The 14117-nt window shown below is 43.7% G+C and overlaps 1 protein-coding gene across 2 annotated transcripts in view; it reads left to right on the top strand.

The window, feature by feature from the left end:
- Positions 1-14117, top strand: part of ARHGAP15 (Rho GTPase activating protein 15) — a 911406-nt gene that overhangs the window by 625925 nt on the left and 271364 nt on the right. For both annotated transcript variants that reach the window (XM_073634231.1, XM_073634232.1), the window contains exon 12: positions 4838-4915. In XM_073634231.1, the coding sequence (XP_073490332.1) occupies positions 4838-4915 (78 nt within the window). The remainder of the gene's footprint in view (positions 1-4837; positions 4916-14117) is intronic.

The raw sequence follows: 14117 nt of genomic DNA, 5'->3' as shown, positions 1-14117 counted from the left end.
ACCTCCCCCACTGGTCTCCGGAACAATCACTTCTGCTGCTTCAGCACACTGTGATACGATGGCAGGATCCCTGCTGCTGCTCCGCTCCTTCACAAGGTAGGCCGCAACCCTGTGGGACACACACACTCACAGAGTCCTGCTGGCAGGCCATGCATCCCAGGAACAAGAGACCTAAGATGGCCGCTCCCAGCCCTTTTATATCCTCCCACAATGCAGTTCGGTTCTTCTCTTGTCCAGGAGCATTGTGGGTAGGTCATAGTTAATGTTCAGAAGTAAACAATCAATCACTTCCATGTCACTTCTCTTAATCATAAAACATAAAAGTGTTGTACCTTTTCAATTGTCCACTAGATGGCACTAGATCAACTTATATTCTTTTACAACACACATATGACTAACAACAAAAGTTGTCAGCGCTACATATATATTTGTAGTATATATACAGTACAATATCACTGTCTCTGATATTTGAATATCTTACATTCTATCACCTTATTTTTACGTGTATCACCAGACTTAGTAGACTCTGGTAGTCAGGCCACTGTCTTCTGATATTGTGTAATGCCAACTATAACTACTGTCTACAGCATCTGGAATATGAGGTGTGTCTAAAAAGTTTGGTGAATGGTTTCATAAACCAAACAAAACAGAAGATACAAACAAATTACCTTTAGACCCCTTTCTCTTTGAGCCGCACGGAAAACGATCAGTGCTTTAGTGCTGTTTAAGTGGGGTATTTTACCCGCTAGCGGGGCACTTTTAACCCCCAAGAAGGGGTTAAAAACGCCCGTGTTGCGGCGCTTCCGAAGCGCTGCCCATTCATTTCAGCGCTCCCAAAACCATCCCAAAGATGCTGCTTACAGGACTTTTCCTAACATCCCGCAAGCGCACCGCCTCAGTGTGAAAAGTCACACTGAAATGAATGGGAGGCGGTTTTCATGCGTTATTTAGAGGCTATTTCTAGCACTAAAATGCCTAAAAACCGCCTCAGTGTGAAAGGGCTCTTACTGGCCTTCAAAATTATCACCATCCTTCACAACACACTTTTGGCAAAGTTCAACAAAAGCCTCTTTAGGAATTGATAGCAAAACCGCTGTCACACATTTTTGGATTGCTGCCACATCCGCAAAACGTCCGCCTTTCATGACGCTCTTCAGGCGGGGAAACAGAAAACTCTTTTTGGGTGAAAACGCAAGAGAAGAGAGCGCACAGCCGCCTCGGTGTAACTCGGCTTCAATATGGTAAAGTTAAAAACACTACAATGGTCAAACTCACATTGTGTGAAGATAGATACAACATAAGGACTCCACCAGTGGTGGCCTGTCCATAGGGGGCACCCAGGCGCCACCGCCGCCGCCCCCACCCCCCCGTAGTCACCAAAAAAAAAAAAACAAATGTAAAAAAAAAAAAAAATCTTTAAAAATCTTTAAAACGACCCCTTTAAGAAAAAAAATTGTAAAAAAATGTCCGTTAACTAAGTGCACTGTGTTCAGGCGCCGGACACAGTGCACTATGGGAAGCGCCATGTCAATGCAATCACGAGATTGCAGATGCGGCGCTTCATTGGGGGGGTTTAGAGCTGGTTTGCTGCACAAACCATCGCGCCGAGCAGCATCTGCCCAGCGCCCGACCGGGTGCTTTGTTCTCAGTGTGAGAACAAAGTCACTTCCGGCGGGCTACAAAAATATAGCTGCCATGAGGACTAATCCCTTTGTGTTCAGTGGAGAGGGGAGACCCCTCCCCTTTCCACTGAACACATGGAGAAAGCCAGGAACTAGCTGGGGAGAGTCACAGATGCAGCTTGAAGGAGGACAGATGTGAGGAGGACCTTGCTGCTCCGCTGTGGACACAGATGTGAGGAGAACCTTGCTGCAGATGTAAAGAGGGGCTCTGCTGGGGACACAGATGTAAAGAGGGGCTCCACTGGGGAGACAGATGTAAGGGGGGGCTCCACTGGGGACACAGATGTAAGGAGGGGCTCCGCTGGGAACACAGATGTAAGGAGGGGTTCCGCTGGGGACACAGATGTAAGGAGGGGTTCCGCTGGGGACACAGATGTAAGGAGGGACTCCATTGATGGGGACACAGATGTAAGGAGGGACTCCGCTGACAGGGACACAGATGTAAGGAGGGACTCTGCTGGGGGCACCTCATGTAAGGAGGGACTCTGCTAGGGGCACCTCATGTAAGGAGGGACTCCACTGGGGGCACCTCATGTAAGGATGGACTCTGCTGGGGGCACCTGATGGCATCTGGTGGCAGGTAACGTTTAAAGTGACACGCTCAGGGCTCCCACTGATTCTGCATTATGGTGGGTCATTTTATATTACAATGTAATATTAGAAATAATGTGCTTCAATCATCCTGACACCAAAACAACCATGGTGCTGGGATGATTGAAGTGCTAACACCAGGTGTTTGGAGTATCTTTATCTGCTGATTGTTAAACTTTTTAGAATACACATAATTCTATTGTTGTGTAGGATCTGGGCCTGCTGTCCCTCCCTCTCTCCCTCCCTCTCCCTCCATTCCTCGTTCATCTCAGACGCTAACCACACCACCTTAGAGCCATGCCCACTATTTTGCTGAAACCACACCCATTTTCACCAAGTGGGAGGGGTCAAAAAGGAAGGGCGGGGTCTGGCACCCCCCATCCAAAAACTTCACCAGCCACCACTGGATTTCACTGTGGCCGCACTCCTAAAACCACCTCAAGATCCTGACAGGGGAGGGGGGAGCCATGAACATTCAACCTAGCTGCTCGGATCCTGGTAGCACATCCGAGGCTATCCACCACCACACTTGACGTGCAGATCCTAATGCCCATAAGCCCAGTCCAGCCAGCGCTGCTCTCCGAGGACACAGAAACCCACATGAGCGGGATACAGGGGGGAAGAGAGTGTGGACGTCACACAGTTGCCATGACAATGCATTTCGGAGGCGTGGCCTCCTTCCTTAGCTTCCAGCTTTTATTGTAGTGTTTTTAAAGTGATTGTAAGGGTTAATTTTTTTATTTATTTAAAATAACAAACATATCACACTTACCTCCACAGTGCAGCTCTCGCGGCTCCTCCCCGCATTAGATAACCCCCTCGGGGAAGCACTTCCCTGTGGGGGTTACCTTGCGGGCGTGCTCCCGAGTCCAGCATTCAACGTCCATAGCCGCCGAATATATGACTCGGCCCCGCCCCCCGCATCATTGGATTTGATTGACAACAGGGGAGCCAATGGCTGCGCTGCTATCAGTCTATCCAATCAGGACACGAGATACCGGCCGGAGCTGGTGTGCTCGTTCCCATTGCGCAAATTTCGGGGCTCCGATAAGTATAAGGGGGGCTCGGGGGCGCTGCTGCATTGAAAAATGTTTTTCACCTTAATGCATTGAATGCATTAAGGTGAAAACGGCGAAGGTTTACAACCCCTTTAACTTTACCATATTAAAGCCGAGTTACACTAGGGTGGCTTTGCGCGTTCTTCTTTTGTGTTTTTATCTAGATGTGTTCCTGCCACCCAGAGGATTTATAGAGAGCAGCAGCACCCTTTGACTTGTTTAATTATCACCAATAGCCAGCTGGAGGGCTATACTAAACTGTAAATCAGCTCACCTGCTAGTTTTGTTCTTTTATGTGTATTTTTTTACTCTTTTTGGGTCCCGGGGAAGATGGTGAACACCATTCCACCAATTTCTTGGATTCACCAGGTCTTATCCCCTGTGAGGATGAATGGCAGAAAGGATGGATCCTGGTCACATGTGACAAATGGTAATGAAATCTCCAGAGGTTTTCATCTGTTTTGCTATCTGTTCATCTGTCAGCTTGCAAACCGGGAACAGACTGCAAGCTAGGCCTTCTCGTCCAGCATCAGTGCCTGACCTCACAAATGCACTTCTGGAAGACTGGTCAAACATTCCTATAGACACACTCTAAACCTTGTGGACAGCCTTCCCAGAAGAGTTGAAGCTGTCATAGTTGCAAAGGGTGGGCCAACTCAATATTGAACCCTACGGACTAAGACCTGAATGCCATTAAAGTTCATGTGCGTGTAAAGGCAGGCGTCCCAATACTAATAACAATATAACTATAACAATATAGTGTATGTGTGTATATATATATATATATATATATATATATATATATATATATATATATATATAAAATAATCTAACATAAACGTAATGAGGGATCAATTGGAGCTGGTAAGCGAGCCTTTCAGCTGTTGAGGCACTGATGTTTTAATGATCACTATGGTGGTGAACGGTGCAGATTGACATCATGATTTTAACATATAACATCACTTGTGGACTGTTTTAAAATATTTGAATCATTCTCATTTGTATAATATGATTGATTAGCGCAACCGATATGTTTTTTATATATATATATATATATATATATATATATATATATATATATATGTGTGTGTGTGTGTGTGTGTATTTTTTTGTTTTGTTGTTTTGTTTTATTTATATGTATACAGTGTGTGGATAGATAGATAGATAGATAGATAGATAGATAGATAGATAGATAGATAGATAGATAGATAGATAGATAGATAGATAGATAGATAGATAGATAGATAGAGAGATAGATAGATAGATAGACAGATACATAGATACATAGATACATAGATACATATCTATATATATTTTTTTTTTCTTTGCTCTATATTTATATATATATATAAATATATAAATATATATATTTTTTTTTTTTCCCGCTATATTTTTTCCCCACAAGAGTTATCCTTTAAAATGAGAAATCCCAGAATGCATTGCACCCGGCTGTGTATTATGTTGTATTGGTAGATAACATGTAATATTTCTCCCTTTTTTTTCTAGGTTTAGATGCAGACGGTTTATACAGGGTCAGTGGGAACCTGTCCACCATACAGAAGCTGAGATTTGCGGTGAATCAGGGTAAGTCGTCCTGCAGTCCCCGCCATATTTTGGCCGGTCGCAGCCTATCTTTCCCCGCTTTCTCTTCACACTGCAGGCTTGATCAATGTTTGGATTCTTCTCCGCAGCCTTTGATGATAATGTGCTCCGCTTATCTGAGAATGAAAGGAAGAAAGTTTAGTGGCGAGCGTTTGAACTTTTTTCTAAAGCAATAATGGCCACAGGGGAAGAACTTTCCTGGAAATTGATGATTGTCTTGTAGTGCTAAAAGCCGGCAGCTTCGTCATTAACTGCAGGAAATGCCCATCCCATAGGTCAGCGCAGTGATTGTGCGAACTCCCCACCAATTAGGCCAGCCACCGCTAAATAATTACTTTACGCAGCATGTTATGTTTTGGTGTTTATCTGCGGGAACCAATGCTCGCAGTGTCTCCTTGTGTAGTTCTCATTTATTTTTAAACCGGGACTCCGAATATGGAACAAATTTTCGTGAATGTAGGCGGGGCGGTGAGATAATAAACCTTGTAAATAGCGGCGTTGACTTATTTTCTTCCCTTACATCTGTACACATGATTGAAGAATCCACAGAGTCAAATGCACAGAAATGCTGCTAGTTACTATACAGCCATCTTCAGTTAGGCTACGTGAAAAATGCACTAAAGAAATGCATGACCCTTTGAAAAAATTGCATTATACCAAAATGCTTGATACTTTGTTGCTATGGGGTAGATTTACTAAAACTGGAGCACACAGATTCTGGTGCAGCTGTGAACAGTAACCAATCAGCTTCCAGGTTTTAGCCCCCGTTCACATTGGGGCAATTTGACATGTCAAGTCACGTGCCAAATCGCCGCCTGTTTCCGGAAACCGCACCGTTCGAATGGGACGCACCACAATGATTCCCAAAAGTAGCTCCTGCACTACTTTTGGCGACTTTGGGGGTGATTTCAATAGACATCTGTGCATGAACCCGTGAATTCATTGTGAACCTACACTTAGCCCACGTTCTCATCCAGCCATTTTGACATGCGATTTGACACCGTCCGATAGATGTTTGTCAAATCGCCCCCGAAGTCGGACTGAAATGCCAGTTTGAAATTGTGCTAGTTCAGCTCAGTGTGAATCAGGGCTTATTGTCAAAGCTCAGTTGAACAAGCCGAAGGTAGGAGCTGATTGGTAACTATGCAAATCTCCCCCTATGTGTTTTGGCAGATGCAAATGCACACACGTTGGTAGATGCATAGGGGTGCCATTAGGAATTAACTAAAGTTTTGTGCTGAAAAGCAACTGTGAACCTAGCCTTGAGGTTCATTTACACATGCGGTCAAGGACTGCCGCTTAGGGTGACCACATATCCCGGATTGCCTGGGACAGTCCCGCATTTTGCAGTTCTGTCCCAGGTCCTGGGCACCTTAATTCAGGGACAATACAGTGTCCCAGAATGAAACTGACACAACCACCCTGCACAGTGCATTATGCGCCCTGATTGGGCAAAACTTTGCCCAATCAGGGTGCAGTAAAAGCTGGTTGTTAAGGAACGGGGCTGGGAAGCGGGCCGCGACGTCCTTACCTACCCCTACCCATTTAAAAAAAATTGTGTCAAAAGTAATAAAAACACAGAGACAGTTTTTGACAACTCCTTTATTAAAAAAAAAACAAAAAACAGTGTCCCCAGATGTAAATCCATTGTCAATCATGCCGCCCACTGCACCGCCAACTCGAAAAAGAAAGAAAAATGCTCCCGCCGTCCATAAAGGCTGGCTGCCTACTGCAGGCTCCACTATTTGACAGTTCATATATATTATTATATAGATAAAGGGCGGAGCCACCTGGCGGCGTCACCTGGTGGCACTGCCCATGGTGCATGCTGGGTCCCGAAGGGTCTGATATGGACTGGGGAGAGCACACTGTTTTTTTGTTTCCTTTTTTCAATAACCAGTTGCTGTCAATTGCAGCCGCGAGCTAATTTAAATGTGATTTTACCCCTTTTTTTTTAGAAATGTAATTTTTTCTGCAGCATGTTCTATGCATGCTACAGATGCACTACTTTACAGGCAGAGTAAGGGGACACCCCCCCCCCCCCCCCTCTGCTGTCACTAAGTGACTTAGTTAAAGCAGGTGCACATTGAAGATCAGTTATCTGCTTTTTTTTTTTCTCTGACAGCATGAGGGAAAAAAAAAAGCCGGACACCGGATTCTGACAGAGGGACATTTGTCCCAAACAGGGAGAGGCACTGCTGCTATGCAGTGCCCTCCAGTACCACCTGCCAGTTCCCACCAATGCCACCTACTTGTGCATATCAGTGCCAACTACCAGTGCCCACCAGTGCCACCTACTAGTGCCCATCAGTGCCTCACCATCACTGCCATCTATCAGTGTCACCTACCAGTGCCCATCAGTGCCACCTATCAGTGCCACCTATCAGTGCCCTTCAGTGCAGCCCATCAGTGCCACCTTTCAGTTCCCACCAGTGCTGCCTCATCAATGCCCACCAGTGCCACCTATCAGTGCCTATCTGTGCAGCTTATCAGTGCCCATCAATGAAGAAGTAAAATGACCTGTTTTCAAAATGTATATACAAACTATGAAATTGTTTCTTTTTTTTTAGCAAAAAATAAAAAAACTCAGAGGTGATTAACTATCACCAAAAGAAAGCTCCATTTGTGTAAAAAGAATGATACAAATGTAATTTGGTTACAGTGTTGCATGACCGCGCAATTGACATTCAAAGTGTGAGAGCGCTGAAAGCTGAAAATTGGCCTGGGCAGGAAGGGTGTTTAAGTGCCCAGTAAGCAAGTGGTTAAGGGGGAGCAGTTGGGGGTGGCAAAAATTCATCTCAATCACATGTTTTTACACCCCCCCTTCAGCCATATATAAGTCCTTTTTTGTTAGTTTTGGGGGGAACTCTTCCTATGGAACTCTTTCTATGGGGACACTAGTTCTGGTGACAACCAGGTATACGCTCATTTTGTAAGAATTTCTTCTCACTTCCTGCTGTAGCTATGGGACAGGATGTGAAGGAAAATCTCATCTCACCAATAAGATACAGATTGCAAAAAGAAAAAACTGACTGGGTTTATAACCCTTCCTTGCTCTATCCAAAATGAAAAAAAATGTGTGTTTAGTTCTACTTTAGCGTTTAAATGTAGTAAAAGTGCAATATTCTCACATTCTGTCTATAGTTTTTAGTAATAAGCAGTTACTTTAAAAACCTGTACAAATGCAATGGAGTAAGAGGGGTAGTAAATACTATTAAAGTTGATGTAAACCCTTAAAGTACAACTAAAGGCAAAACTTTTTTTTTAGTTTTGGATAGAGTGGAGAGGGGTTAGATTGCTTGTCTGTTTTTATTGCTGTCTGTGTCCCCATTAAGGAGATTCATCCTCTTGATTTCTTCTGTTTACCATTATCATTGAAAGTGAAAGTAAAGGAAAATCCCAAATTTTGGGTTGTCCCTAGAAAAGTAATAGAGGGAAAATCTTCCAATGGGGACACTAATTCTGGTGACCTGGGGGTCCCCAAGACATTCCCCTAATTTTCAGGGATTTCCTTTCTCTTCCTGTTTGGGAAAAAAGAATACTGACAGGGGTTATCACCCTTCCTTGCTCTATCCAAAATGAGAACAAAAAGTGTTACCTATAGTTCTACTTTAATATCTTAGGTGCCTATCTCATACATGCACACACCTTTTTTTTTTTTTCGAACAGTGGGGTGCGCAAAAACAAAACACAATAACCAAACCAAAAAAGTGTATGTGAACAAAAAAGTGCATTTAGGGTACGTCAAATGGTCCCCTCCCAAAGAGGAAAGACCCTTCCATGACTCCCTGGGTTGCAAGACTCTTGCTGGGGGTAAGGCACACTCAAGTCCATCTTGTCAAAAGGCCCGGTGGACAAAAAACAAAACACAATATCTAAACCAAAAAAGTGTATGTGAACAAAAAAGTGCATTTAGGGTACATCAAATGGTCCCCTCCCAAAGAGGAAAGACTCCCTCAGGAGCAAGACTCCTGCTGGGGGAAAGGCACACTCAGGTCCATCTAGTCAAAAGACCAGATGGACCCTGCTCCTCAAGGTCAGCTGAAGCTGACCAATGAGTACTGTTTGAGGGGCTTTCCCAAAGATAGACCCCCCCCCCCCCCAAGGCAGGACGAGAAAGGACCACACACCCTCCTCCTAGACTTCAGAATAGTCCCAAAGACCCACGTCCTACAATCTTGTCGAATATATTTTTAAAAGTGGGTGCCCGAGCAGGTGCAGAAGTTAGGTCTTACAGCTTACTATGACCAGTTTAGATTGGAGTCATTTAATCTACTAGCTTGTTTTTAGAGTGTGAGAGGAAACCAGAGTACCTGTAGGAAACCCACAGGGAGAACATGCAAACTCCATGCAAATAGTGTCATTCCTGGATGGATTTGGAACTCAGAACACCAGTGCTAGAGTGCTTAACACTAAGCCACTGTGATGAACATGAACAGTAGTTAATATATAGCCCTTCCAAGTCATTGAGTTTCTCAGTGTCCTCACTAAAGGGTACTGGTAATGCTACAGAATACAAAGATGTTTTAGACCAGGGGTCTCCAAACTTTCTAAACAAAGGGCCGGTTACTATCCTTCAGACATTAGGGGGGCCAGGCCGTGACCATTAGGAGTAGAAAATATTGCAGCATCAGTAGGAGTAAACAATGCTGGTGTCATTGGGAAGAATTGCATCCCTTAGTTAGTGTCAGTGGATAAAATAGTGCCCCAAGGGCCAGATGAAAGCAAAGGGCCATATATGTACATGTACATCGCTCTAAGGCAGTTTCTCTTACCCTTCTGCTCCAAAAAGCCTCTATCCCACATCGAGGGTGCAAGCCCTGTATGCAAACAGATACTTAAAAGAAAAGAAGGCTGGACGACCGCACTCCTGTGCAATTTCTTTATTCAAGTCCTGGATGCAAAGGTGAACTACAGGTATCAGCTTACATGTTTCACACCAAGGTCGGGTGTTTACTCATATTAGCTGGAGCTATGAGCAAGCACCCGACCTTGGTGTGAAACATGTAAGATGATACCTGTACTTTAGTTCACCTTTGTATCCGGCACTTGAATAAAGAAATTGCACAGGAGTGCGGCCATCCAGCCTTCTCTTTTTCTAGGCAAAGGGCCATGTCCAGCCTCTGGGCCACAGTTTACAGACCACTGTTTTAGACAATTGTGCATTTCCAACATTGTAGTAATGGTGTGGAGAAGGTCTTTTTCTGTTCCAGCATGACTTGCCCCTGTGCACAAAGCTAGCTCCATAAAGACATCATTTGATGAGTTTGATGTGGAGGAACTCGAGTAGCCTCCATAGATCCCTGACCTCAACTCTACTGACCACCTTTTTGGATGAATTTGAACACCAATTGTGAGCCAGGTCTTTTCATCCAACATCAGTCCCTGACCTCACAAATACTCTTTTATCTGAACGAGCACAAATTCACACAAACACTCTCCAAAATCTTGTGGAAAGCCTTCCCAAATAAGTGAGGCTGTTATAATCATAAAGAGAATGGTTGGGGGCATCTCCATGGTCATACCCATGGATTTGGATTGAGATGACCAACAAGCTGATATAGGTATGATGATCACATGTGCACAAATGTTTGGCCTTATAATGTATATTATATAGATTATAGATATATCAAAAAATGTGCTAAAAATTAGGGTTGCACCGATACCGGTATCGGTGTCAATACCGAGTATTTTGACGAGTACTTGTCTGAAAGTATCAGCACCCGGACTCACCGGGCAAAAAAACGGTATTGGTGCAACCCTACTAAAAATAATATGAACAAATAAAATATAATGACACAAATTCCTACTTGAATTACTAACCCCACAAACAGTAATAATGATATCAGCAGTGCATGTGTTTGCATGTTTTTTTTTTTTACAACATTAAACACAATTTTAAAGCAAATATGAGAAGCAAAGGAAAACTGCGTCTACATATGTCCCTGTAGTAGAGATTGCATGCAATGCTTTTTTTTTTTTTTTTCTTTTCTTACCAAAGGAATTCAGCTTATTGTTTTTATATAGCTGCTGTTTTCCATTCTTCAAACACCAGCTGCCAAAAAATAAACTTTAATATTCTCTGTTTTTCAGTTCCACGGGGTATTTTCCGCAAGAGAACCCATTGATATTAAACTATATGGCTTACAAGTGATAAGATTATCTCTTAGCAGTGATTTATTTTTTTCTATTAAAAACAGGAAATCACATGACCAAAAACAGAGTTAAAACTGAGCTGTTACGGTTTTTCAAAACTTTTATCATACATTCGTGTTGATTGAGCGAGCCAAATACTTGTGGACCGCCACGTTCTGTAAGAATTGTTCACAAAAACAGAATAATTCTGTTTGGAGCAAACTGAGCAGGTTTATTTATTTATTTACTTTTGACAAACTAGTTTTTTGACATGGCTTTTTACTTTGATTTTTTTTAGTTTTCTTTGCACAAAAGAAAATATTTATTTCCTAACCTACAGTTTGCAAAAAATATAAACAGTAAATTGGAGCCTAACTTCAGGAAAGATATAAACATTTTTTGATTCAGCTATCTATTCATTGAAACATTTGGGTCAGATTATTTATTTTATTTTTTTTGGAGCGTTACCAATGCACAAAGCCCAACTAAGCTGTCAACTGTTGACTTAGCCTTAAAGTGTTACTAAAATATATATTTTTTTAATTCAAATAACAAACATGTTATACTTACCTGCTATGTGCAGTGGTATTGCACAGAGTGGCCCTGATCCTCCTCTTCTGGGGTCCCTGACGGTGATCCTGGCTCCTCCTCTTCTTTTTATGTCCACCATAGCCAGCCGCTTGCTATGGGGAGAAACGTGGTCTGCATGCTCCCGACCAGTGTGTCTTCAGAGCCGTACTCCATAGACTTACACAGGGGGACGTAGGCCCGCCCCCCCTCCTTCCTTTTCAATGCATTTGATTGACAGCAGCAAGAGCCAATGGCTCCTGCTGCTTCTTGAATGCTGTGTGGAGGAAAAGAAGGGAGAATAGATGTAGCCATGCACAGCGCTGATCTCCCTTCTCTTCCCCTTCACACAGGGGAAGGGGGGCACAGAGAAACTAAAAATGTTTTTTTACCTTAATGCAAACAATGCATTAAGGTAAAAAACGTTTTTAGGTTTAGTAACACTTTAAAGCAGAACTACACTGCATCTAAGAACCACAAGCCTAATTCATTTTTAATATGCAAAGCAAACCCCCCCCCAATCCATCCATATCACCATATAAATAAAACATAAGTTGCTGCGCTCAACAATCAAAATAATAAAAATTGTGAAAACAGTGCCCATATATACAGTATCTCACAAAAGTGAGTACACCCCTCACATTAGTGTAAATGTTTTATTATATCTTTTCGTGTGACAACACTGAAGAAATGACACTTTGCTACAATGTAAAGTAGTGAGTGTACAGCTTGTATGACAGTGTAAATTTGCTGTCCCCTCAAAATTACTCAACACACAGCCATTAATGTCTAAACAGCTGGCAACAAAAGTGAGTACACCCCTAAGTTAAAATGTCCAAATTGGGCCCAATTAGCCATTTTCCCTCCCCGGCGTCATGTGACTCGTTAGTGTTACACAGTCTCAGGTGTGAATGGGGAGCGGGTGTGTTAAATTTGGTGTTATCGTGTTATCGCTCTTACTCTCTCGTACTGGTCACTGGAAATTCAACATGGCACCTCATGGCAAAGAACTTTCTGGGGATCTGAAAAAAAGAATTGTTGCTCTACTTAAAGATGGCCTAGGCTAAAAGAAGATTGCCAAGACCCTGAAAATTAGCTGCAGTAGGGTGGCCAAGACCATACAGCGGTTTAACAGGACAGGTTCCACTCAGAATAGGCCTCGCCATGGCCGACCAAAGAAGTTGAGTACACATGCTCAGCGTCAAATCCAGAGGTTATCTTTGTGAAATAGACGTATGAGTGCTGCCAGCATTGCTGCAGAGGTTGCATGGCTGTTGTCCCAGAAGGAAGCCTCTTCTAAAGATGATGCACAAGAAAGCCCGCAAACAGTTTGCTGAAGACAAGCAGACTAAGGACATGGATTACTGGAACTATGTCCTGTGGTCTGATGAAACCAAGATAAACTTGATTGGTTCAGATGGTGTAAAGCATGTGTGGCGGCAACCAGGTGAGGAGTACAAAGACAAGTCAAGCACGGTGGTGGGAAAGTCATGGTCTGGGGCTGCATGAGTGCTGCCGGCACTGGGGAACTGCATTTCACTGAGAGAACCTTGAATGCCAACATGTACTGTGACATACTGAAGTAGAGAATGATCCCCTCCCTTCGGAGACTGGGCCGCGGGGCAGTATTCCAACATGATAATGACCTCCAGGACGACCACTGCCTTGCTAAAGAAGCTGAGGGTAAAGCATGTGTAGCAAAGTCTCTAGCCTCCTCCAGTCTAATGAGAACCTTCAAGGCCAAATATAGCTGACATCCTTCTGTATGTGGTGGGTTGTGAGGCATAGTGGGTGCAAGGTGGATAAAGTTATTGGGCGCCAGACACTTCTTGGATGTGAAAGAGGTTTTATTTCTCTTAACAGTCCTTTTTATATTTTGAGGGGGAAAGAGGGTTAGGTTCAGGACACCCTTAAGCAGTTGCAATTTTAATTGGCAGACTCCGAGACTTCAATAGGAGGACAGTAGTACGGGGAAAAGCCCCCAGCAAGGCACCACATCTGCACGTGCAGGATTGCTGTCTCCTATGACAACAGTCTTTAGTTCCTAACACAAGTTGTTATGGTCCTCTTTGCTTCACTACAACATCTGCTTGTAGTTCTTCAGCCCCTTGAGCTCCTGGTCTCTCACTGGACCCTCTGATTCACTGACTCTGAATCCCTGGAGCTTCTCAAAGCTTTGCGGTGGTATCTCCCTCAAGCGTCCCCAACGCATCCCTGCTTGGTCCCTGGCTTGGCACTCCAGATACTTCTCAAGCTTCACCCCTGCTAACCGGCTTGGTCCCTGGCTTGACTCACAAGGCTGCTCTGCAAGCATCACCTCTGTTGGCTGGGTCCCTGACTTGATCACCACCTGAAGTTTCCCGATTCTCCACCTTGCCTGTTCGGTGAGAATACTGCTCCGGTACTTTCTTCAGTTGCTCACTGTGGTCCCTGGTAAAGGTGGTTGGTCCCTTAGTGGCGACAGCTTTCCTTCTACCATCAA

Source organism: Aquarana catesbeiana, linkage group LG06 (assembly GCF_042186555.1).
Source record: "Aquarana catesbeiana isolate 2022-GZ linkage group LG06, ASM4218655v1, whole genome shotgun sequence".
In the NCBI taxonomy this organism is placed as follows: domain Eukaryota; kingdom Metazoa; phylum Chordata; class Amphibia; order Anura; family Ranidae; genus Aquarana; species Aquarana catesbeiana.
This window is presented reverse-complemented; position numbering and strand designations above follow the sequence as displayed.